Genomic DNA, 25751 nt, shown 5'->3' with positions numbered 1-25751 from the left:
CCCTCATAATTTATAACACAAGGTTTTTATGTTTATTTTATTATGCATAGTCTATGTTTATATTCACAACTTATATTTTCATATTTCATCGTTTACATTCTAACACATTGTCGTTGACCTATTAATCAACTTGTTCCACTGCTTAGTAGTCGTAGTAGTAGTAGTAGTAATACTAGTACTAGTAATAATAATAATAATGATAATAATAATGATGATAATAATGATAATAATAACAATTGGTTATTTATTAATTTATTGTCCAAACATGTGGTAATAATGCTTTCCACCACCAGTAGCAGGTAATAACACTAATAATCAATACAAACAAAAAGTACAGTAGAACATCGTTTATGATGGAATATGCCTTCGTATTTTATGACATACGTGTATATACATGACTCAATATTTTTTCATTATATTTGCACCTGCATTGACTCATTCAAAATATATCTTATATTTCCTTTTCATCAGATACCTCAGCAGATGGAAAGAAAAAAAAATCGAAAATAGAATTAAGTTTCGTTGCTCCATGATGTAAGATTCATGTTTTTCTGATACATCATTCACATCATTCAGAAAATGACAGTAGGAAACAAACTTCAATGAAGGAAGATAAACATATATGTATATATATATATATATATACCCAAAAGGAGATATTTCAACTGATCCCCGATATCAAAATATTAAGAAGTAACGCGAGTAGAAATGGTAAATGAAAATGAAGGAGGAGCACAGGACGAAGAAAAGAAAGCCATGATAGTTTTTGACAGCTTTTCGTCATGGTATTATAATTGGATACATGACAAGAAACGCCACAGATTATCATCATAGTTTATCTTTAAGTTATTAAGATAAACTTTAATATTTCAAGATAAGTTTTAAAGCATGTTTCATCTTCACGGAAATATTGATACATGGACAAATTATATATGTACTAAAATAAGACTGAAAATATTTTGTCTCTCACATTAAAAAAAATACATTTCCTGATAACTCTAAGTCATTGTGATGGACTTGGATCTTTCTTCTCCTCGTGTATTCAGGTCTTAATCAACACATTAAGACTGTATTTAATGTTTTATCATAGTACTGTTTTAATGCCTGGCACCTTGACATAATCTCTCTTTGTGGCGTCATTCAATTCTTCGTAGTTAGCTTCTTGATCGGGTTTCTTAAGATCTTAGCTATGAGAATCGGTATTCAGATCTTGGTAGGTATGGGTTTCAAAATTCAGGTCCTGGTAGGTATGGGTATCAAAATTCAGGTTCTGGTAGGTATGAGGGTCGGTAAAATTCTCGTACCTCTGAGCATTGGTATTCAGATCTTCGTAGGTATGGACGTCTGTCTGTGACTGATCAAATACAGAGTTCTCATATTGCGGAGAAGAATCGGACTCCTTCCCCTTAGACTCTGTAGTGGCTGATTCATCGCTGAAAGTTAATATTATGAACTCATAGATAAATTCCATCCATAAAAAACATAATTACAACAAAATAAAGTCCCAAGAAAATATAAACATGTCAACATGACATGTGGGAATTGGTATGGTACTTTTAAAACGCATGTCATTAACATAATAAGTCTTTCAAGCGGGTTCCCTTAATATTTAAAGAGCTTAAAATTGCCTGAAACGTACTCTAATTTGAATAAAAAGTGATTTTAAGCATTTTAAAATTTTGCTTTTGTTTAATTTGTAACATTTGTTTAAGTTTATATCATGGAGGATCCACACTCAGATTCATCTGATTTCAACAGTGTGCGTGAATTCGACGAAGGATCTGGATCGGAGTCAGAATCGAGTTCTGGGCCCCGTTGCACTAAACTTACCATTGATGACAACTTTGTCATCAATGGTAACTACCATGGAAACCTTGATTTTGATTGGCTATTGATCCCTGTTACCATGGTAGTTGCCGTTGATGGCAAAGTTACCATCAATGGTAAGTTTTATGCAATGGGGCCCTGAATTGACAGATCCTGAAGATGAACTGCTAAATGTGCGTTGGCAGCCAGTGATAGGGGTACAACCGTATAGATTTGAGCCTCCGGCTAAGCAAATTGCTGACGATGACGACAATGATGTTGTTGGCAACGAAGAAAACTACATTGAAAGAAGACTCGGGAACAATGACTGGTGAGCTGGAATAGATTCGACGTTGGCTTGCCCGGTCACACAGCCTTTCGCGTCTGTATCGCGGGTAAAATTTCGCGATTTTTTTTTGCCCGCGGTTGCCCGTGGTGGAAAAATGTGCAAAATTGGCTTACCCGCGGTTTACCCGTGGTATGCCCGCGGAACAGACGCCGGCGACTGTTCCGCGTCCTTATCGCGGGTGAAGCGCGGCGGTACCGCGGCCTACCACGGGTATAATAAAGCAGCCGAACCGGGCTGTAGAAATCATAACCGCTCCGTGCTTACACGCGGTACACACGCTAATGCATATTAGCGGTACAGACGCGGTACAGACGCGGAACAAACGTGCTTTGACCGTGCTCCACCCGCGATTACCCGCTAAAATTTCGCGTCCTACCGCGTGTAACCACGTCTTAACCGCGGCCGTAGCACGTCCTAGCACGTTCGTTCCGCGTCTGTACCGCGTCTTTACCGCGTGTGTACCACGTGTACCGCCCGCGATTACCCGCGGTCTAAATTTTTGGGCAGCCCAAAACTTTTTCGCGCGGCCAACCGCGTGTGAATTTCTTACCGCGTGTAACGACGGGTAAAGTACGGCTGTATCGCGTCTGTATCGCGACCTCAAAGCGTCCAACAGCGTCTGCTTCACGGGCAGAAATTTTTGGCCGTGATTCGGCCGCGATACGCCCGTAAAGGGCTGTGTGACCGGGCCTTTATAATAAAATGTGTCATTCACTCGCGGTAGCACCAGGAAGCAAAGCTTCCTGGTAGCACTGAGCAGATCTAGCAGTAGGCACTAACACTCAGTAGTGGCTACTGCTGCATTCTGCAGCTAGCTGCGACCAGGATGGCCGGGGGGACAGCGGGCGGGATGCCTGCACTGCGCTAATTTGGCTTCTACTGGTCACCTTGTGTCTTTGAAAAATAGATTGTGGCATATCAATAAAGGCACATATTCAAAGTCATACACTTGAATTAAAGCATGAATTTTACCCGACCTTTAACATAATAAGTCTTATAAACTGGTTGCCATAACATTTAGAAAGCGTTATGCTTTCCAATATTTACATTGAATGGCAATTAAGAACAAAGAAGAAAGAAATTAAATAACTTTATAGATTAAAAAAAAAAAAATAATAATAATACTAATAATCATAATTCAGCTTGTATTTTTTCATGACCATACGGATTAAGCATTTTTCATGGAGAAGTTCTGTGAGAATGGACTGATGAGAAGGACAAGTTAAGTAAAAGGTATCTCTCTCACCTGCTTCGCTTGTAAAAGATGAAGATCGAAATTATAACGATAACAATCACAAGAATAGCACCAACAGTGATTCCTACGATAGGTGCTTTGGAACCTGAAGGAACCCCAGCTAAAGTTGATGTCGGTGGAGAAGACGTAGTAGGTGAAGAGGATGGTGGATGGTAATGGAAAGAATTGACAGGAGTTAGAAATATTAAGGTAGCAGTGATTTCATGACCGGGGGGGGGGGACGACGAAATGCGAGGGAAAATCTGTATTCCGTTGGTATCACGGTGATTCCAACTGAATACAGATTTTCTACAATATTTAATCGTACATTTTGAAGGATATTTTGCGAGGGAGCGTAGCGACCGAGCGAGATGACTTTTGCATTTGTATTAGTCTAAACGCTGCACTATTGGACCATCCAGAGCTTAAAAGTGTGTTGCAGTCTTAAAGGTACTATGTCCCATTTGCAGGCCAAAAAAAATGAAAACGTTAAATTCCAATGGCATTAGAAAGATAGTACTAATATAGAACTTCTGTCAAAACGAAAGGGCTTGAAAATGTCTATTTGTGGGAAAATAACGACGATTTGTTGTCAAATCGACTTAAGTAATTGCAATCACTTATTAGTAAATAGTCTGATTTTCAGACCCTCGTACCGAATGGTTGTATTTTCGCCCCCCCCCCCCCGAAAATAAAATCAGCAGTAAAGGAGTAAAAGTGGTTTGTATTTTTTAACCAGTAAAGAAAATGAAAAACGAGACAATCGGCTGAAACACCCGAAGTAGAAGTAAAGAGAGGAAAAACATTTCATCCATTACCGCTGTTACATCGATTTCGCTGAATTCCAAAAGCATTTACTAGTATATATTCTGTTATCCCATTTAGGACAAATTAGTTCAAGAGAAGATAGATCAGTTAGATATTTAGTATTAATGACTGCTTTGAGAGAAATAGTTGTTTTTATACGTTCTCGGGAAGGTTAGAATTGGGCTATTGCCCTCGGCGTTTTTATACGCTCAAGGGAAGGTTAGAATTGTGCTATTCCCCTGAGGCGTGCCGAGGGCAATAGCCCAATTCTAACCTTCCCGAGGGCGTATAAAAACAACTATTTCTCGAATATTAAAGCAGTCATTAATACTTTTATATGCCGAAAAAAAAGAGTCAACTTATGACACCACCTTGGCCTTTCTCTAGTTTATCTGCACGGTTGTTTTTTTATGAGTTTATCTTTGAGAGTAGACTAGATCTAGATTCTAGTCTAAGCAAGATATTTTTACAATTTTTGGGGTGGGCCGGCCCTGTGGGAAATATGGAGAAAAACCTGCGCTTTCATATGACACCTCACTTATTGAGTATCACCTTCAGGATCACGAGCAATATTAGTTTGAATCTCTGGCAATTAAAACATCGACCAATTTAGCATGAGTGCGATGCACAATGGCCAATGCATAGGGATGTGTGCACTCTCTTCGGGAAGGATTTTAGCACTAGGGCCTACTAGAGTCTAGACCTACTTACTAGAATCTAGGCCTACTAGTTATGGAGAATTTAACGTACCCATTTTGGTGCTCTTACTGTCGGCAAGTCTTGCATTTGATCATCATCAAGAGGTTGAAATCTTGGGAGAGCTTCTTCAGCCACTTTTGCCTTCGGTTTGGATATTGAAATTACCGACCAATTCTTCGCACACGTACGGTATCCTCGATCGCTCAAACCAGTTTTTAACATGTGAACCTATGGGTATTTCACCAAGACTGAACTATTTTCCCGGCAACCATGGTAACTGGAATTTTGCCGGGATTTTAGAACTATTTTTTTAGAACTATTACATGGGTTTGGAATTTTACCGGGAATTTTACAGGAATAGTTAAAGTTTATGAATGCAATTTCGACCAATGAGATGGCTGGATTCCTTAAGTGAGTTATATAAAACTTTCTAATGTATTCTCATGAATAGCAAAATTCAAAAGACAAACTAATCACCTTTTCTTCTGCTTGAAATGAAACCCTCACATGTTACAAAGAGATTTCAAAAAGTGTTTTAGAAAGAAGAATACAAGGGCAAATATGCTGTTATGCATATTGGGATAATTACCAGTTTGTATGAAGGAAAATACAGATTTCGAACTTTTCGATACGTTGCCAGCTTCAAATTGTTCATGCTCTGCTCATTGTTCTTTTAAGGTTTTAAAATATAATCGCATTTGACTTTTAGTCCAACCATTACAATAGACAAAAGATCATAAATCATGAGACAATATTAGATTAAGCTCAATATCGATAATGTTTAAAAATAATTTAGAAGAAAGGCGACGACTCCAAACCTATGCATTCAGGAACGGCATTCAACCAGTTTCCGTCGTCGCACGTCGAACTCGAGTCCCCGACCAATGTGAACCCGAGGCTGCAGTTGAAAGCGATGATGCGGCCATGATAGAACGGCTCGATGAGGCTGTTGGCGTAGCCATCGTCAGGGGCCGAGATCAATGGACAATTCGCTGTATACAAAATATGAAATAGTTGAAAGACATGACCTATCACAGGGTATGTTCTTTGATTGATTGATTGAAAAGGTTTTATTAATTGCACTTCGCAGCAAGATGGCTGAATTATGAACAATTTACATTGGCAATAAATTATAATACATACAAATGTGGTTTGACATTGTCACAAAGTATAATATACAGTATATAACAAAATTCATAACAAAGTTCATAACTAATATGACTAAGGCAATAACAGGCAAGTTAAGTCACGTTTAAAATATATTTTGTGAGGTGACACAAGAGTGGGTCAAAGGATGAGCAAACAGGCCCTTTGCTCTTCAATACACGCTCTCATTCCTATACACGCTCCTATTCTCACTCCTGTACCTTGGACACTCTCATAAACACTCACATTTACACTTTTATACACACTCCCATTCAGGCGCGTACGCATGATTTTTTCAAGGGGGGGGGGGGGGGTTTAACATTTATAAATCGGGCCGAAAATTTCGCAACGACTCAGCCAGCCGCTGAATAAGCGGGGGGGGGGGGGGGGGGGGGGGGGGTAAAGAGGACACTTTTTTTTTTTTTTAGGTCTCGAAATTTGAAAATTTGACATTTTGCTCCGAGGTCACCTTTTTTTTTTTTTTTTTTTTTTTTTTTTTTTAATAATAAAAATTTAAAAAAATTAAAAAAATTCCAAAGGGGGGGGGGGGGGTTAACGTACGCGCCTGCTCCCATTCACACTCCCATACACTAGCTAACGGTCTGCTCGCTCATCCTTGGACAAGTTGGACTTCTCTTGTGTCAAGGAGTGTCGGGTATTTCAAAAAAATAAACAACAACAAAACAAGCAAGCTCCTTCCCGACTTTCGTACATTGGGGAGAAATAAGCAAATGAATTAAAAACTTGAACACCATCTGATCTGAATTGCCATGTCATGATTGCTACAAAACCTTATCACTATTCAATGTACATTTTAAAAAGATGTTACAAGTAATTATGAAAGCATAAAATTTAAACATTAAAATGCGGAATGTAAAATGTAAAAAAATAAAAATGTATGCAGACAATGAGACTCCGGACCATTCAACAGGTAGACAATTAAGATTCATTCATGCATTCAACAGGTCTATTAGGTATGGAATTGAGCTATTTCTATAGCGGTTCGTTTTACAATGAAATTGACGATACTTGGTCCTTCTTCGCAGTGAATAATCTACATTATTGTTAACAGGTAACCAATGTTTACAAAGTGGGTTGTAGACAAGAGATGAAGAAAAATTAGTGCATAATTGTTCGCGTCTATCTGACAGGGTCTGCAAAGAACACACTTCACACGGCATCGTAGACATAAACTTTAAGTTTGTGAATCCTCGAAGTTTAAAACAAAGCATAACCTAAAGGTTAATTCTGTTCGCTCGGTACTAAAATTTGAGTGAGGAAACCCCCTCCCGTTCATAGTTATAGCAATAATATAAGATTACTCGAAGTTTTGAACTTTAGGTTAGCTTTAAGTTAAGATTAGAAAAAAGGAAAGGCGATGACTCCAAACCTTTGCACTCGGGAACGGCATTCAACCAATTTCCGTCGTCGCACGTCGAACTCGAATTCCCGACCAATGTGAACCCGAGGCTGCAGTTGAAAGCGATGATGCGGCCATGATAGAACGGCTCGATGAGGCTGTTGGCGTAGCCATCGTCAGGGGCCGAGATCAATGGACAATTCGCTGTATACAAAATATGAAATAATTCAAAGACATGACCGATCAGAGGGTATGTTCACACGGCATCGTAGACATAAATGTTAAGTTTGTGAAACCTCGAAGTAAAAAAAAAAGCACAACCTCGAGGTTAATTCCTTTTGCTAGGTACTCATAATTGAGTGAGGAAACCCCCTCCCGTTCATAGTAATAGCAATAAAAGAATATTACTCGAAGTTTTAAACTGCAGGTAAGCTTTAAGTTAAGGTTAGGATAAAGGAAAGGCGATGACTCCAAACCTTTGCACTCGGGAACGGCATTTAACCAATTTCCGTCGTCGCACGTCGAACTCGAATTCCCGACCAATGTGAACCCGAGGCTGCAGTTGAAAGCGACGATGCGGCCATGATAGAACGGCTCGACGAGGCTGTTGGCGTAGCCATCGTCAGGGGCTGATATCAATGGACAATTCGCTGTCAACAAAATATGAAATAGTTGAAAGACATGACCTATCACAGGGTATGTTCACGCGGCATCGTAGACATAAACTTTAAGTTTGTGAAACCTCGAAGTAAAAAAAAAAGAAGCATAACCTCGAGGTTAATTCCTTTCGCTTGGTACTCAAATTTGAGTGAGGAAACCCCCTCCCGTTCATAGTTATAGCAATAATATAAGATTACTCGAAGTTTTAAACTTCAGGTAAGCTTTAAGTTAAGATTAGGTTAAAGGATAGCCCACCAAATTGATGTAGGCCTATGACGAATTGGACGTCGGACCAGTTGGAGGTACGATCAATCAATGGGAATGAGCCCGTTTGGACATAGATCCAGTGGGTTGTAGGATCGATATGACAGGCACATGGACCTATTGCACGAAACACCAGTGGCACATTCGACCAATGAGACATACTAAAGATTTTACATAGAACTAAATAGATATACGACAAGTGGAACATATGACCAATGGGAAGTCGGCCCAATGGTATAAGTAGGGCAAACTGTATACATAGGAACAATAGCCCATAGAACCCATTGCACTTAAAGGTAAAGACCAGTATTGGAAACGCCCCAATTTCAAAAAAATGAAATGGAAGCTCTTACTACCAATCATGTGAAAGAATATGTTTTGACTAATACATGATGATAAAATTTTTGCCGGGAAACCGCCTACTAATTGATATATTTGGTAACATATAGCTCCGTTTAGTCTTATTTGACAACGCCCCCTATCGTCAGAGTCAGCAGCCTAACATGTTAGCCTATGGACTTAAATAAAATAAAATCGTTAAAAATTCATTTTTTATTTAAACGAAAAGCACATCCACCCCGACGTACGTTATCACTAGCTCTTTCATTGGAACCCTCATGTATCATTGACTTTTGAAAGTTCACCCACCGTAATTTGATCAAAATAGGTCGCAAGCTCGCCATTGTCTTTATAACACATGTACAACAAGTCGAACTTTGGACTCAATTTACCACGCGATTGTAAGGTTATAAGTCAAGCACACGAAGGATAAGAAGCATGAATTATCATAGATCAGTTCTGATTTGTTCATTATGTCCATTTCATCCAACCCCCACCGTAATTTTTCCATTTAGTAGAGGCAAGCATTTTGCCGAGGTAAGCAAAAACATGAATATTCATGAACGGTCAGACAATACAGCCTTTTAGTACGTAACGTATAGTGAATGGGAATGGCGATGATCCGTCCAGGAGGTAGAGGTCAGTGGTTTGTGCTGGCAATGTTCCAGCGAGCGAAAATGAGATGACCGGAGCAATATGATTAGTTTATCTATTGAACTGTGAGAGATAAATGCACGTGTCGCGCACTTGTGCGTAGTCCCATATACATCTTTATGTGTACAGTGCTTGTAACTTTACGAAGACTGGGCCAAATTTCTTATCATTTTGATGATTCCAGAACCTTGCAGTACACACCAATACTTATAATATGCTAGATATGATCAACCTTTTCTGATCGATTCCACAACGTTTCTTTCACAATGCAATCACATGACCATAACTGGTCTTTATCTTTAAGATTAAGTATGTTTGAAACTAAGTTAATTAATAGGGTAAATATTGCACCCAAACAACACTGCCATACTCACAATAACAGTATACATCCACGTCCCAACTACCGTTTCCGCAGGTCAGAGGTTCTGATACATTATCCCCTGTTCCGGAAGTGAAACCGTCGTCACAGGTCACCGTCACGATGATGAAGTCGCCGTGGTCTGTTTCCGATTGGTTTGTTGCAAAGTCCGAATTCGCAATGTCTGGCGAGGGGCAATTTGCTGTGATAGATTTGATAATTAAAGGAATAGTCACAATATATAGTATGCAGGTTTAACAACTCACGGTCAACTGTCATCACACAGTAATTACAATATAAGATAGATTCTTGGTGTGCGGACATTCTGTAACGAATCTATACTTACGGTTCAAGGAATAAAAGTAAAGAGATCTATTACTTAAAGTAAAACTTCTAAATGTTGGTCAATACTTATGATGATTATCTTTTTAGATATTGAATTTGCTTTCATCTTATCTATTCATCAATCTTACTGTGACGTTTTGGATAGAAACAAACTTAAAAATTATAAACACAAAAACGGTGTGTGAAAATAAAGATACCTACATCATTCTGTCCGGTCACTACGCCTTGAAAGTGAGCGATGTTAATATTTTGAAAAGAGTGAACAATGATTGAACTACCCAAAATATAATAAAACACAGTACCTAAACATTCTCCCGCATCCGGGTTCCATTCTTCATTGTGACACCTGAAATCGGTTACCCCAGTCAAAGTGTACCCTTCAGAACACGAGATTGTCATCTGACTCCCCTCTTGAAGTACGTCAACAGATGATGTTGCTTCTCCATTGGTTATAACGGGAATCGTACAATTTCCTTCAAAAGAGAAGTAAAACCAATTGTTAGTTGTAGTTTGGGAAGTATCATCGTTAGAGTCGTGATCGAATATTTCAAGTATTTCTCCTTTTTTTCTTGTATGCAGTTCTTGTATGGCGCATATTACATTGTGATATCATAGTATCAATGCACTTCTAAAGGAATTTGGATATTAGCTCCGGTAACAGTACCTCTCGGCGCATTCAAGGAATAAATCCTACGAGGTACTCATTTACTAATATAAACATGGGTAGAGTGTGACAAATGTAGATTAAAGGTAGTATATCCCTTTTGCAGCCAACATCAAATTCTGTAGAACGTCACAGGAATTATGAATATGTCACGTTTGTCCTATCTGTGAAATTTAAACGTTAGCCGTCAGCAAGGGTCTGAAAATCAGACTATTTAATAAAACGACCGCGATCGCTAAATTCGATTCGACAACTAACGTTCGTTATTTACCCACAACAATACATTTAAAAGTCCTTTTGTTTCGAGGGAAGTTCTAAATTAGTATCATCTTTCAAATGCCGTTGGAATTTTACCTTTCATTATTTTGTTTGGCCTGCAAATGGGACATAGTACCTTTAATGTCTTGCCGAGGGACGTTAGTGCTGCGGCACGGATTCGAACCCCGAATCATGTTGTTCACAGTACGGATACTTATCCATTAGACCACAATACCTCTACAATCTCTTTCAAGCCTCTGTACTTACCAGAACATGTTGGGACAGTAGTTGGGGACCATTGACCTGTTCCTATACAAACCGCCATGCCCGGTCCATCAAGGAACAGACCATCGTCGCAAGAGAAGATGATCTCATCGTACAAGGAGTTGTGATTTACTGGGCTTACTAAGCCATTCTGGGGAGCAGTGGGCAAGGGACAACTGGATTCTATTTCAGAGAGAAAGAGATAGAGAGTGAGGGGTGGGGCAGAGACAGAGAGGGAGAGGGGATAAGAGAGAGAGAGAGACAACAAATACGTAATGTTCAAGATATTAACGATTTTATATTAACCATAGTCATACAAAAACTTACACACAATCATACAAAATACAGTATAGAATATGGAAAGAACCAGTAGAAAAGCAAATGCTTGTGAGGAAGGCCCTTACAGATAGGAGGTGGGAGAAATATTCAGTAAATATCAAGTAAATACAGAGTCAAATTGTATAAACTAAATGCCAAAACAAACACAAACACAAAATATTTTACAGGCAAACACACACATAGAGAGTCGAATGTACTAATCCTAAATAACCACACAATTCGATGAATTGTTCATTAAATAACTACGAAAAAGCTTTATCCGATTTGTTCATTTTTGTTTTAATTCTAAAGTTCTATTACCAACATACGATAATGAGTTCAGACACAATGTCAATTTTACTTTAGATAAATGAAACTGATGTCTTTGACGAGTTGCATATAAATGGATATTTGATTTTAGAATAAGAATTACCCAATTTTTATGGAAGCAATTTGGAATTGACGGAAAATATAAACATCAGTGTATAAGAGGAACTGACTCATGCACTTGTTAAATGTTGGGTGACTGGAAAGTTGCAGTACTTGGCGAATAGATATTGGATTTAATTATAATTCTAACTGATTTTTTTCTGAAGTATATGCAATTGTTTAATATTAGATTTGCTAGTATTTCCTCAAACATCATTGCAATAATCTAAATGTGGAAGAGTAAGAGTATTACATATTAATTTCAGTACGTCACTGGGCATATTAGCTTTAATTCACATAGTACACCCACACTTCTTGCTACAGATTTTGAATATAACAGCAATATGAACATTCCAGTCAATATCATTCATTGATTGTTACACCTAGGAATGTCAAATTATCTACTTCACATACCATAATATAATCAAAAATATTTTACGTTAATTCGAGGGTACCCTTCTCTTCCTTGTTCTAAAAATGACATCCTTTTCTTGGGGGGGGGGAGATTTAGCGAAAACATATTTACTTTAAATCATAAAGAAACATTGCAAATTTCATTGATTACCGAGGAGACGAGGGTTTGTAGATTTTTACTGCTAATAGTAGCTACGGTATCATCGGCAAACAAGGACAAGTTAAAAGAGATCAGAAGAATTTACAATATAATTTATATAAAGGAAGAGTAACAGAGTAGCTCCAAAACCGTCACATATAAGTTTGAGTGTGGTATGTAATATTTGTCATTGTATTTTGGTTAGATAACGGAGCGCGCGTGATACTCGCCGTAACAATTCCGAGAACGTAATAAGGACGCTGTGGGCGCGTAATCAATCGTTGAGGAGACGAGTATGGCAAGGAAGAAGTATGGGGATGCTCTCTGGAAGTTTGGAAATAAGTGTAGAGTAAGATACCTTGGACACCGTGAGAACTCTTCATAGAATGATACACAGTAACAATAGCTTTAAAATAGCCATTGCACGTTGACGATAATCCGTAGAACATGACCTTTATATGATGGCAATACTTTCAAGAAATCAATTCCAAGGCAATTTTGATACCCCGATTTTCATGACTGTATCCAATAGATCTAGAAATCATGTTTGACTAACCTAAAATGCCATTGTAATGCTTTCAATAGGTGACGGAAAATGCGACTGAAATTGCGTAGATTTTTTTTTCTTCGAAAGTCTTTGCGATAGCGTTAGAGGTAAAAAGGAATTATAATGCCGTAAATGTATTTGTATCTTTACCCTCGCATGTTGGTAAGGGATATGTTACCCAATATCCGGATGGAGTAGCTTCAACACACTCTCCAATTTCTGTAACTCCAAATAGATATCCACTACAGGTGACGTTCACATTTGACCCTCCATCATAGCATTCCTCGTCCGGAGAGAAACTCGGTGTCCCATCACCGAAGATCAAAGGTGGTGAGCAGACGGAACCTATATTAATGGTGAAATAAAACAATGAATGGGTACACAAATAATATAAATGAAAGTTTCAAAGTCAGAAAAGGAGTTTCAGTGTTGAGTCTAAAAACAATAATAATGACAATAATGCTGTTATGATAATGATAATGATTTTGATGATTTGATAATAGCATAATAATAATCATGACAAGAACAATAATAATAGCAATAGTAATGATACTAATAATGACAAGAACAATAATAATAGCAATAATAATAATAATAACAATAATAATAATAATAATAATAATAACATTGGATAAAAACAAACATATTAATAATAATATAGTTTTCCCGGCCAATTTCGCATCTATCTCAGTCCAATTGATAACACGTTCATTCACTTTAGCGCAATACCATTGTCAGCCGAGGGTGTTATTCAAAAACCACTTCAGTCATTCAATTTATATTATTGTGGATGGGATTTTGCAGTTTTATCATTCAATTCATTCCATTTAGCGCGTGTGCCAAGTTTTTCATTGCATATTCATTCAAATTAACAGGAATATATTTTATGTAGACTCACAGCTTTGCTGGGTTCACTTTTCATAGCTTCATTAGAAGATCATGATGATGCCTCGAACTCCCCCCCAAACAAAAAAATTTAAAATTAAAAAAAAAAAAAAAAAAAAAAAAAAAAAAAAATATATATATATATATATATATATATATATGATTTATTTTATTTTTGTATTTTTTTGTATTTTTTTTTTTGGGGGGTGGTGGTGTGCTCATGGGGCGTCATTCGAGGGTAGAAATGTATCCATGTTAATTTAATGGGTGCACGATGATAAATTATCAAACCATCGTGCACTTTCTTCTTCATGTAGAAATTATGAGTTTCCTATATATATATACTATAATCATTTTCATGTCGCTCAATAAAATCAGAGGGTACTTTTTTCTTTATAAAATTATTCAAAAAGCTATGAAAGAAACTTATCCAATAAAGTTTAGTCTTATGTGTGACTCTCCGCGATGACACACACACGCACACACACGCAAATACATAGTCTTAAATTATAATACGCTCATAACCAATATCCATATTCATATAATCATTTTCATATCATATACGTTTAAAGTCGAAGCATATTTCAACAAATTCCTACTTTAGTCATTATATATTCGGTTATTTTCAAAACACACTTTGAAATTTAAATAGAGGGAATCCTTAGAAATAAATGACTTATTTGAATGTACGAAAGGCAGTATTACGTGATCACGTTATCATGTCATGCAGTGAACGTATGACAAAAAACGTGCGTGAAACATGAATTTGAATGAGAAACATGCTAATTCGATTGACTAAAAAGCGAATTCGAATGATAGTATATGGAATAAATAGGCAGGGCTAAATTGAGCTAAAAATGAATGCACGCAAAATGAATTGGATTGGCAAAGTTGCGAAATTGGCTGGGAAAACCTATAATAATAATAAGAATATCAATAACAATAACAACAACAATAACAATAACAATAATAATAATAATAATAGTAATAACAATCATCATCATCAAAAAAATATTAATATATAAGGTATTAATATAAAAATCAGTCAATCAATAATTTAAAACATACCCGCATTAGAATTGATACATTAAATAAAACTTACCGCATTGTCCTGTAACCCCAACAAATAATTGGCCTGTGGCGATTAAAAGAAACAGAGAGAAAGATTTAAGTAGTCGTGTAGAAAAATTTGTTAAGAAATATTCAAATCCTGTCTTCATGTACACCACATCTTTTAAAAGTTACAAGTATAAGACATGCTGGTCTCATTCTCACGTCATTTTTCCCCGGACCGATGTACATTGGGCCAGGGAGGAACCGCAAAGTGCGCCAAAACTAATTTTTGGTGATTTCTCTTTATATTTTGTTCTTGCCCAGTTGAAAGATAATACATTGAAGAACACCTCAGCAAATTATTTAATTCCGGTATGCACAAATAAGGGTAAAAATGTACTCCTTCAAACAGCAAAATCTTACATATTCACAGTTTTAGTGCAAAGGTGACTTATTTTATAAATCTTTCAATTTAACATGAAGTTTTTAAGTAATTGATATGAAATTGCTCTCACATATTCCTGATAGTTCATTTCACTGCATGAATGGTTTATAAATGGATAGAAACACAATGTTCATAATATATTATAGGGTAATTCACTGAAAAATGGACTAATTATCCACGTTTTTTATAAATCCAGAGGAAATGTTTAGATTTGGACCCCTTTGAAGACCAGCTTTTAGCTGAAAAGGGTAATACTTCCCATATGTGGAAAATAAATAAATAAAATAAATTTCCAGGGATTTCCGCATTAATTTTATTACCAACATTTTTTCTGTTGTGTAAGCTTTAAGTTGGTACCAGATTTGGCTGCCGCCTTCTGCCGGTTATTATGTTAGAGCCGATTTTTCTTGCCACATTGCCTGATATACCCTCAAGAATGAAGTTATTGACGTACGAGGAGGTCGCTGAGGACTGCCCCTCCCCTCCCGCTCCCAATATATTTAAATTACAGCAACCGTCAGCAGGTAGTCTGGTAGTGAGTTTGTCTCTTTGGAATAGTTACCTCATATTTATATTTCAATAACGAAATCAAGCCACCAAGCTCTACACTAATTAAATAATTTCACTGTTTTTGGAAGAATGATTTAGATTGCGCCTCACTTGTTTCTGCCGTTCACCATTTTTGTTTGGGGTGGCGGGGAAAAATAGGTTATGGGGCAAAACGGTAGCACCCCTTGTCGATATCTTGCCCATCATGCCTAATACTGTTGCTGCCTATGGGCATTGTGATAATATTGTGTACTAGTATGTAACAGCTTCAACATTCTAAGTACAGAAAATATTTATATTTATATCTATTTTCTACAATTGGTGAGCATATTTCCATGCTGTCAGTAAATATGGCAATTCCTTGGTGATATGCGAATTATGAGTGCACGTTTTTCAGTAATTATGTTTCCTATGCAGATAATACCAAAAGACTTTGTATTCCGTGTTTGCTTTTTTTTGTCTAGATTAATTGAAAACTTATTTTATTTTAAACTTCACATACACGCAATACCGCCACTTCTATGTCCTGGCTCAAAGATTTATGAATCATATAGGCATTAACATTTTCTTGATAAAAGCGCTTCATGGGCCTCGCAAAATTGATCTCCCTGTGCCACATGTATATGTTTCTTTTGGATAGTTATACCAAAGAATTCAAGACAATGTGAATAGTTTCCTTATGTTAAACTAATCGGTGTTAAAATGGTTGTCATGTAGCTAATTAATACGGGAAATGGGTAATTTAGTAAATGCTTTCTGCTGCAAAAGAGCAATTCTGCAATAAGTTCGTGTTAATCTGCACATGTGACAAACGAGCCAAACGAGCCAGTTAGAACTACTGGCAAATGAGAGGTTGAATCATAGAAATTTATCAGAAAACCCACACTCACGAATTTACAAGTGCTGTAATTAATTGTAAACTCATATGCAACTGATCATTAACGTAATTACTTGACGCAAAACGATAGATGGCATTCGATACTTTGTTTATTTGAAGAAGAAAAAATATTTTGCTAGCGTCATGCTCCATGAATGTACCATTGGTTTCAAGCAAATATCATGCATATACTAAGGCAATGTCTTCGCATACTGACATGTACCCAACCTACACAATCATTCTTTTAACATTACTCCCTTAGTACTTGGGTATTAACATCATAAATGCGTGGGCTTCGAGGATATAGTACACGGAATACAAGTACAGTTTAATGTGCATGTTATATATATCTCTTGTTCATTTACAATAATATAACGCAAAGTGAAAAGCAGCAAGTTTGGTTAACTAATTCATCATCCTCATGTTACAAAAGTTAAGTATTTGCTTCAGAGGCAGCCTTTGGATAACCGACATAATGTATACAAAATAAATGTAAGCCTACATAGTACCATATACAGTTAGTTGATGAATTCGCAGAGAATATGCAGGGGGAAATAGAAAAAACAATACCTGAAAGAAGGACTGAAATCAAGACGATCGTAATCGGACTGAGTTTCGAACCAAGGACACTCATGTTTAGGGTCTCCCTGGTTTCCCTCTGTACCAGCATTTCAACATCGATCAGGCCGCACATTTGATTTGCTTGCTGAAGGCGCCCGTAATGAGATGTAGGTGGCTCTTATATGAGCTCTTTCGAGAATGATACATGTTAACTATCTTCTTTAGTCTTTGACCCGAAACACCCATCTTGGTTGTTTATTAACTAGGGATTACACACACATAAATATTTGGGTAATCTTACTCGAATAGGTAAATAAACTTTGACACTATAGTGACACACTTAACTGAATGCATTAACTCATTAAATTGAGATTGATAACGCACGATTTTTACACACCCCGTTTTTTGTGTGTCATGTTAATTTAAGAACTCATTATTACATAGATAAGACGACGCGACCGCAGCATCACGTGCGTGCAACATACGCGAAACCGAAGCGTGAGGAGAACTTCGGTCTGTTTCGCGAACGCTAGCGCGCTGACCATGTAGAGATTAAGTCGCTGACTACCGTTAATCAAGTCCATTCGTTTACGTGCAGTTCTCCAAAAGAAGACGTAGATGGCGTTAAACAGTATTTGCCATGCTACACTCCCTTTAAACAAATTATTATTCATTGGGGGGCACCATTACAACAACAACAATAACATGGAGTGAATTGTGATTTGTTATAATTATATTGTGCACACATCAGCTCATTATTCTAGTTAAATATTGAGACACGTACGACTTAAACATGATTATTTTGTACTCCCTCTTCATTTTGATTTTCTTTAACATGGATCTTGCCTCATCGACAACATCCTGGGTTGCTTCTTCAAATGGTTTATTTGCAGGTCAATGCAAATCAAGGTGTGCCCTTATCGGTAGTGATTTTTCGACTGTCTGTTTGACGAGAAAGACGGAATTATTCTGAGCTATGTTGTCCAATGTCGTATCCAACAATTGAAAAAAGAGGGCGACTCTCCCCCCCCCCCTTTAAAGACGGAATAGGTTAGAGCAGCCCCACATGCCAATGCACGCATTATCAGGATTATGGATTCTTTTTCTTTCGGGAGGGGGGGGTGGCTTTCCAAGAGCGGGGAGTTCAAATTCAAACGTGGTTTATTTCCAATGCGATACCAGTGACTTATATAATGTTGATGAAATGACATGATTTCCCTTTTTTTCTTTCTCACTTGTACACATTACGCCAGATGCGGCACTTCCTGGGGGGGGGGCACTGTGCCCCCACTTTTTCAGGTACCCCAAAGTGCCATCTTTCTTACTGTCCTTTTCCTCTCTGTTCATTGAGTACCTCCTTTCAGGTGCGAGAAATTCCCCTTTTCACCTCTGATATTTGTGCACTTTTTTACTTTGACTTTTCCTTTTTAATAAGTGCACTTTTTTCCTTCGTAATAAGTGACCCCCTTCCCTTTCTCTTAAATGCCACTTTTAACATCTGAGTAAGTGCCACCTTTGTTTTGACACGTGCCCCTTTTCCTTTCTAATAAGTACCATATTTCCTTCGGATAAGTGCCCATTTTCCTTTTTTATAAGAGCCCCTCTCCCTTTTCAAAATGTCCCTTTTTATCTCTGATATATGCCCCTATTAAAATCTGATAGGTGCCCTTTTCCTTCAACAGATTACCCATTTCCTTTCTCACAAGTGCCTTTTTTCATCTCTGTTGAGTGTCTCTTTTCAGGTGCAAGTAGTGGTATTTTCACTTCTGATACTTGTCCTTTTTACTTTGACACGAGCACCTTTTCTTTTCTAATAACCTTCCTTTTCCCTTTTGATAAGTGCCTACTTTTCTTTTCTCCATAATATGCAACCTTAATTCAAGAGACTTAGAGCCCCTTTTTTCTACAATTTTCCCTAAAATTCACTCGCTACGCTCGCTCGCATTTATAGATGTTATAATTATGTTACTAATAAAACAACTTTCCAGTCTTTCATTCATTAGATTGTTCTTTATACTCATCAGGGTTTTTTCTTTCTTCTTCTTTATAAGATGTAATTTTCGCACTGGGACCTCACAAATCTTAACATTTTTGCTCGCTCGCTTCGCTCGCTCGAAAATTAATATTCAGACCATCACACCCAACTGCAAAGTATGTTGCTTATCTTGTACCACGTAAAGAAAGAAACAAATATTGATTCCATCCCTGGTAGCGTAATCACAATCATGAAGATGTAGGGGTATATGTTTTTCTGATGTTTCCCTTTGTACGTGCCCCTCTTTTTTTTCTTCCAGAGAGTGCCTTTTTTGTTGGTGCCTTATCGACAGTTTTGAATAAATTTCAGCCAATGCTTAAATTATAAGACATAAAGCACGGACGCTCTCATTGTTATACACGATTTGATTTTTGTATAAATTCTTAAAAGTTGCGATTAAATCGCGTTGATTATAAGTATAGAAATGTAAAAGAAGGAATTGTTTGATCAATGGATGAGCGAGTTTATTGTCCATATTTGTTTAACTAATTTTTTTTTTTTTTGGTTTTCCCCTTTTCACATCAGTCCCATCCCCTTACTCCCAAACTGATAAATGGAGTGGTTTTATCTTTAAGTTTCGTTTTTCTTTTCAATAAACCCGCACTAAAAATAGAAAGGTCTAGAAGTATAACGACGCGAACAGAATACAATATCAATATTGACAAACCCATAGGTACCACTAAGCAGCTAAATATAGTATTATCGTGTTTGTATTTTCCAGATAAGAACTCAGAAGATGGAAACAATGCTTATTTGTCGTGCTGTTTCTCCTTTTCTTTTCAAACTTTACATAACCCTTTTATGTGCAGCTAACTAAACTATTTTGCTCATAATGATAAATATATAGATGGCCCGCATGTTTGTTTGTTGAGTTTTTTTCTTCATTTATATTTATCAGTCACGAGTATTGTTGAGTGCCGACACGCAGTGAGACGGCGTTATTTAGCTTTCAAAGATAGAGTCACTCTTTATAGAAGCGTTACGATACGACAACCCAGTCCTATAGTTTTGAATAGGAAAAAAGAAAAGAAAAAAAAAGACATAGTTGTCAGGGGGTAGTTGTCCTAGAGGATGGGTTGTCGTAGGGGTAGTTGTCTGGGGGTAGTTGTCCGGGGGTATTTGTTTGGGAGTAGTTGTCGTAAGGGTAGTTGTCTGGGGGTAGTTGTCCGGGGGTAGTCGTCCTAGAGGGTGGTTGCCCTAGTGGTAGTTGTCTTAGGGGGTAGTTGTCCTAGAGGATGGTTATCCTAGGGGTGATTATTCGGGGGTGGTTGTCCAGGGGGTAGGTGTCCTAGACCCGGCCTAATGAGATGAACATGGTATCAAACTGTTTGGGAAAATATGGAAAATATGAAAGAAAAACGAATGAAGATTCTATGTTGCGTACGGCTATGACGAACGAGAAAGCGCGCGTGTGCGACACTTTGAGACGATTTGGTGCATTTCTAAGCGCGCGTTAATTGACCCCAGATTGACCGGACGGATATTGAACTTTATCCTGATAAATATGAATGAGAAATGACTTTCCGTTATGAAATATGATCATGAGTTCATTTTCACCAATTTGCGCCTGGATGACGTCATGAAGACCTGACGACCTTGAAAATGTTGCTGTAACATTTTATGAAAATGACCTACTGTGCCAAAATTAAAGGAAATTAGCCGAACCGATTTTGAGTAATGTTCTATACCAAAAAAAAAACAGATTTGGGCATTTGGCCAAAAGGGATAACAATTTCCGGATTTCGGCATTTGGTTAAAGGAGATAAAAAATTCTGGTTTGGGGCATTTTGTCAAAGGGGGTGAGAATTTCTGGATTTGGTCAAAAGGGAATTTAAAAAAAAAAGGTTTTCATGACATGGTATTGCTATTGGCTTACACAAGTTGAATCAATTGTATATGCATCGTTCATATGTATTTTATTATTTGTACTTATATATTTATATTCATAATAATTTATTTTTCAATTTTCTCTGGATATATTATGATGTTTTATTTCATTCAATTGTGGTTGTGATTGTATATGATACTGACAGATGAATCAATTAATAAGTGAAAATGATTATGAACAGTATAAACAGAAAGAGAGAGAGAGAGAGAGAATAAATTATTAGCGCTCGGAATGAATTGAAAATGGGCATTTAGTAATTATTTGGCAAAAGTTTCTTAAATAAATTATGTTAGATGCACAATATTGTCAGAGACACATAGTTTTCCGAAGTACACTAGTATAGGACAACAGTAACAATTTACCAGTATATGAGCATAACATTGCTTCACTTAATCTGGATTTATCAACATTCTTAGACCTATTTACCAAATTAGCTTTCAAAAAATCTGATTTCCTTTGAAATAATTTAGTGTTTATTGTGGAATGAACTCCCGTCAGATGTCAAAAATACTGGCTCGCTGTATGCCTTTAAAAAAAAAATTTTTATTTTTAATTTTAGACATTTACGTAATTCATTCCATGACCCCCTGGTATATATTGCTATTTTTTGTTATTAGTCCTTTATCTTAATATCGCCTCTATCTTTTTTCCCATGTTTTTATTTATAGAAAAACAAGGGAAACCACAATGTACAAGCTTAGCTTCATTTTTATCAGATTCCCCAATAATTCACTACAAATTTATTTGTCTAATTTCAGTTTAAAAACCATGCAATTGTATTTATATCTCCGTATGTTGTTTCGACTGAATTATTACTTTCATGGCCTGACATTATTGTATGTATTTTTACATCTATTGAAAGAATAATTTGTTCATTCGTATTGTTTATTGCTTATCATTTGTGAAACTGAAAACTAAACTCAAACTAAATGTTGTCATTTTACTATTTTGTTGAAGCCTAAAACATTGGACACAACTTAGCATCGCATTTTTACTAAGAAAATTATAGTGGTTTATTTTGTTTACAATTATCTATCAAATGAAAATATCCGGGGGTACCCATTTAAAGAAAATGATTCACTGGTCAATACCCAGAATTATATTTTACAAGTATTTCTATGGTATTGCGAATTGCGACTATAAGGCTTATGTCTATAGGCTCCTCTTCCCGCCAATTGCATCGTTATTATGAGATGTTTAGCTAGGAAACTTTTCGTGAAACGGTTTAGGAAGATCAGAGACATCTCCGTAGTTGGCGGATAAAGTTATGACTATTTTATTGTAGGTTTCAAGAAACATGCCCCAGAAAGATGAGTATCAAAATACCCTCTCCGTTTTGTGCTTTTTGGACAAACTTAGCTAACTCAAGGTAGATTGAATGGTATGAATGAATGGAGATCTACAAACGACTCGGGATGACGCTGCATCTACAATTTGCAATACAAAATCCAAAAAAAAAAATCTGTAAATGCAAATCAGCCTGACATTTACTTTTCAACAACACTTCCTCCAGCATGAAAAGACGTATACCCAGCCCGGGATACCCAGACGGTTAAAAACTTTGGCATTTCCTCACGGAAGTGATATGAATTTAAAAAATCATCTTCTGTTGGCACGTACAGTCTGCCAAATTTCAAACTGCTTTAATAATCAGTCGGATAAGATTTGTTGAGAAATGTGAAAAGTACTAATTGACAAGTTTAAATCAAACAAATAAGCACTTTTTCTTTGTTTGAGTTCTTTATTGTTTATACTTCTCTGATGTTTACATATTGTGCATTCTCTAATCATATTTATCAGTATTCGTATTAAATATTTGCCTAAACATCCCCTGCTAGAATGGTCATACATTTAATGTTCACTTGGATTGCGTTATCTAACTCTATAAATTAACTTCAAATTCTACTATTTAATGTTTAACCTCAACATTCATCCTTATATAACACAATGATTTCACTTTTATTTTATTATGCACAGTATTATGTTTATATTTACAACTTATCTTTTCATATTTCATCGTTCACATTATCGTTGACCCAATCAACTTGAATTCCACTGCTTAGTAGTTGTAGCAGTAGTAGTAATAGTACGAGTAATAACAATAATAATACAACTAAAAATGATAATAATAATAATAATCGGTAATTTATTAATTATTGTCCAAAAATATGGTAATAATGCTTTTCATCACCAATAGCAGGCAAAAACACTATACACTTGATACAGACAAATATTACAGTACAACATTTTCTCAAAACACGATTAACATGATGGAATATACCGTCGTACTTTATGGCATACGTGTATGTACATGACTCAATATTTTTTCCCCGTATATTTGATTCAGCATTGAATCATTCAAAACATATCGTAAATTTCGTTTTCAGCAGATAAAAAATTAAAAGAATTATTATAAATTAAAAAAAATGGAATTATGTTTTGTTGCTCCATGATTTAAAATTCATGTTTTTCTTATACATCATTCACATTATTCAGAAAATGACAGTCGAGAACAAACTTTAATCAAGAAAGATATATACATGTATATATATATTATATATGTACATATATAATGTATATCTATTTAAAGAAACTAATCCCATACCCTGACTTTTATTTTATGGTGGGACCTAAGGCCTACAACTATTTTTTACCCACATTCGTCACACAATCATGTGCAAATCATGGTATTTCAAAAGGAAATATTTCGACTGATCCCCGATATCAAAAGATTCAGGATTAACGCGAGTAGACATGGTACTAGTAAATGAAAACGAAGAGAGAGGAGCACAGCAGGCGCGGATCCAGGATTTCTTAGGGGGGGGGGGGCCAAATTTGAAATTTTGCGAGCCAAATATTGGTACGTAATGGTGACCAACAGTGACATGATGCGGGGGGGGGTAGGTGCAGGGAGGGGCGAATTTCCCCCTCCCTCCTCCGCGAAACGCGGAAGCTTTGACGTTTCATTTAATTATTAGAAAAAGAAGACGGTTCGTTGTACCGTTCTCAAAAATAAATCTCGTTTGAATTTAGTTTTTCCCCTCTCGCGCGTTTAAGTTTTCTTAAATCATTAGGGAAAAAAGACGATTCGTTGTACCGTTTTCGAAAATAATCCTCGTCTGAATTTAGATTCTCCTCCCTCCCGCGCAAAGCGCAGAAGCTTTTACGTTTCATTAAATCATTAGAGAAACAAAACGATTCGTTGTACAGTTCTCGACTCTTAATCCTCGTCTGAATTCAGTTTACCCCTTCCGCGCGAAGCGTAGAAGCTTTTACGATTCATTAAATCGTTAGAGAAAGAAGACGATTGGCTGAACAGTTCTCGACTGTTAATCCTCGTCTGAATTCAAGATCCCCCCCCCCCCTCCCGCGCGAAGCGCGGAAGTTTTTAAGTTTCCTTAAATCATCATAAAAAAAAGACGATTCGTTGTACCGTTTTCGAAAATAATCCTCGTCTGAATTTAGATTCTGCCCCCTCCCGCGCGAAGCGCGGAAGCTTTTACGTTTCATTAAATCATTATAGAAACAAGACGATTCGTTGTACAGTTCTCGACTCTTAATCCTCGTCTTAATTTAGTTTACCCCCTTCCCCTCCTGCGCGAAGCGTGGAAGCTTTCAAGTTTCCTTAAATCATCATAAAAAAAAGACGATTCGTTGTACCGTTTTAGAAAATAATCCTCGTCTAAATTTAGATTCTCCCCCCTCCCGCGCGGAAGCTTTTACGTTTCATTAAATCATTAGTGAAACAAAACGATTCGTTGTACAGTTCTCGAAAATAATTCTCGTCTGAATTTAGTTTTCCCCTCTCGCGCGAAGCGCGGAAAATTTTAGGATTTATTAAATTATTAGAGAAAGAAGACGATTCGTTGTAGAGTTCTCGACTCTAAATTCTCGTCTGAATTCAGGTTCCCCCCTTTTAAGTTTCCTTAAATCTTTAGAGAAAAAAGACGATTCGTTGTACCGTTTTCGAAAATAATCCTCGTCTGAATTTAGATTCTGCCCCCTCCCGCGCGAAGCGCGGAAGCTTTTACGTTTCATTAAATCATTAGAGAAACAAAACGATTCGTTGTACAGTTCTCGACTCTTAATCCTCGTCTGAATTCAGGTTCCCCCCTCCCGCGCAAAGCGCGGAAGCTTTTAATTTTCATTAAATCATTAGAGAAAGAAGACGATTCGTTGTACCGCTCTCGAAAATAAGCTGTATTACGTTTTATTAAATCATAAAAGATTGGTATTACCGTTCTCGCCTCTGAATCCTTGTCTGAATTCAGGTTCCCCCTCCCGCGCAATGCGCGAAAGCTTCACGTTTCATAAGATTGTGAGAGAAAGAAGACGATTCGCTGTACCGTTCTCGATTGTTAATCCTTGTCTGGGGCGGCGGCGAAGCCGGCCCCGGAAACTCAG

General features: G+C 36.9%; 1 protein-coding gene across 1 annotated transcript; it reads right to left on the bottom strand.

The window, feature by feature from the left end:
- Positions 1-5228: 5228 nt before the first annotated feature.
- On the bottom strand, positions 5229-17589 carry LOC115921601 (E-selectin-like). The gene is made up of 8 exons (XM_030979202.1): positions 17434-17589; positions 15042-15074; positions 13205-13399; positions 11211-11390; positions 9693-9878; positions 7878-8051; positions 7432-7605; positions 5229-5887 (listed from the first exon to the last, which is right to left on the bottom strand). The coding sequence occupies exons 1-8, from the start codon at positions 17555-17557 to the stop codon at positions 5688-5690; spliced, it is 1266 nt and encodes a 421-aa protein (XP_030835062.1). The 5' UTR covers positions 17558-17589; the 3' UTR covers positions 5229-5687.
- Positions 17590-25751: the final 8162 nt, after the last annotated feature.

This window comes from Strongylocentrotus purpuratus, unplaced genomic scaffold, assembly GCF_000002235.5.
Source record: "Strongylocentrotus purpuratus isolate Spur 01 unplaced genomic scaffold, Spur_5.0 spur5_scaffold_10, whole genome shotgun sequence".
Lineage (NCBI taxonomy): Eukaryota > Metazoa > Echinodermata > Echinoidea > Camarodonta > Strongylocentrotidae > Strongylocentrotus > Strongylocentrotus purpuratus.
Note: the sequence above shows the minus strand (reverse complement) of the source record. Positions and strands in the feature narration are given on the sequence as shown.

Excerpts from the sequence above, each read along its gene's own strand:
- LOC115921601 (XM_030979202.1), bottom strand. The coding sequence starts at position 17,557 with ATGTGCGGCCTGATCGATGTTGAAATGCTGGTACAGAGGGAAACCAGG. Across the intron at positions 11,391-13,204 it reads TCCCTTACCAACATGCGAGG|AATCCAGTTGTCCCTTGCCC; the intron begins GTAAAGATACAA and ends TCTCTGAAATAG. Across the intron at positions 5,888-7,431 it reads TGCCGTTCCCGAGTGCAAAG|CGAATTGTCCATTGATCTCG; the intron begins GTTTGGAGTCAT and ends TTTTGTATACAG.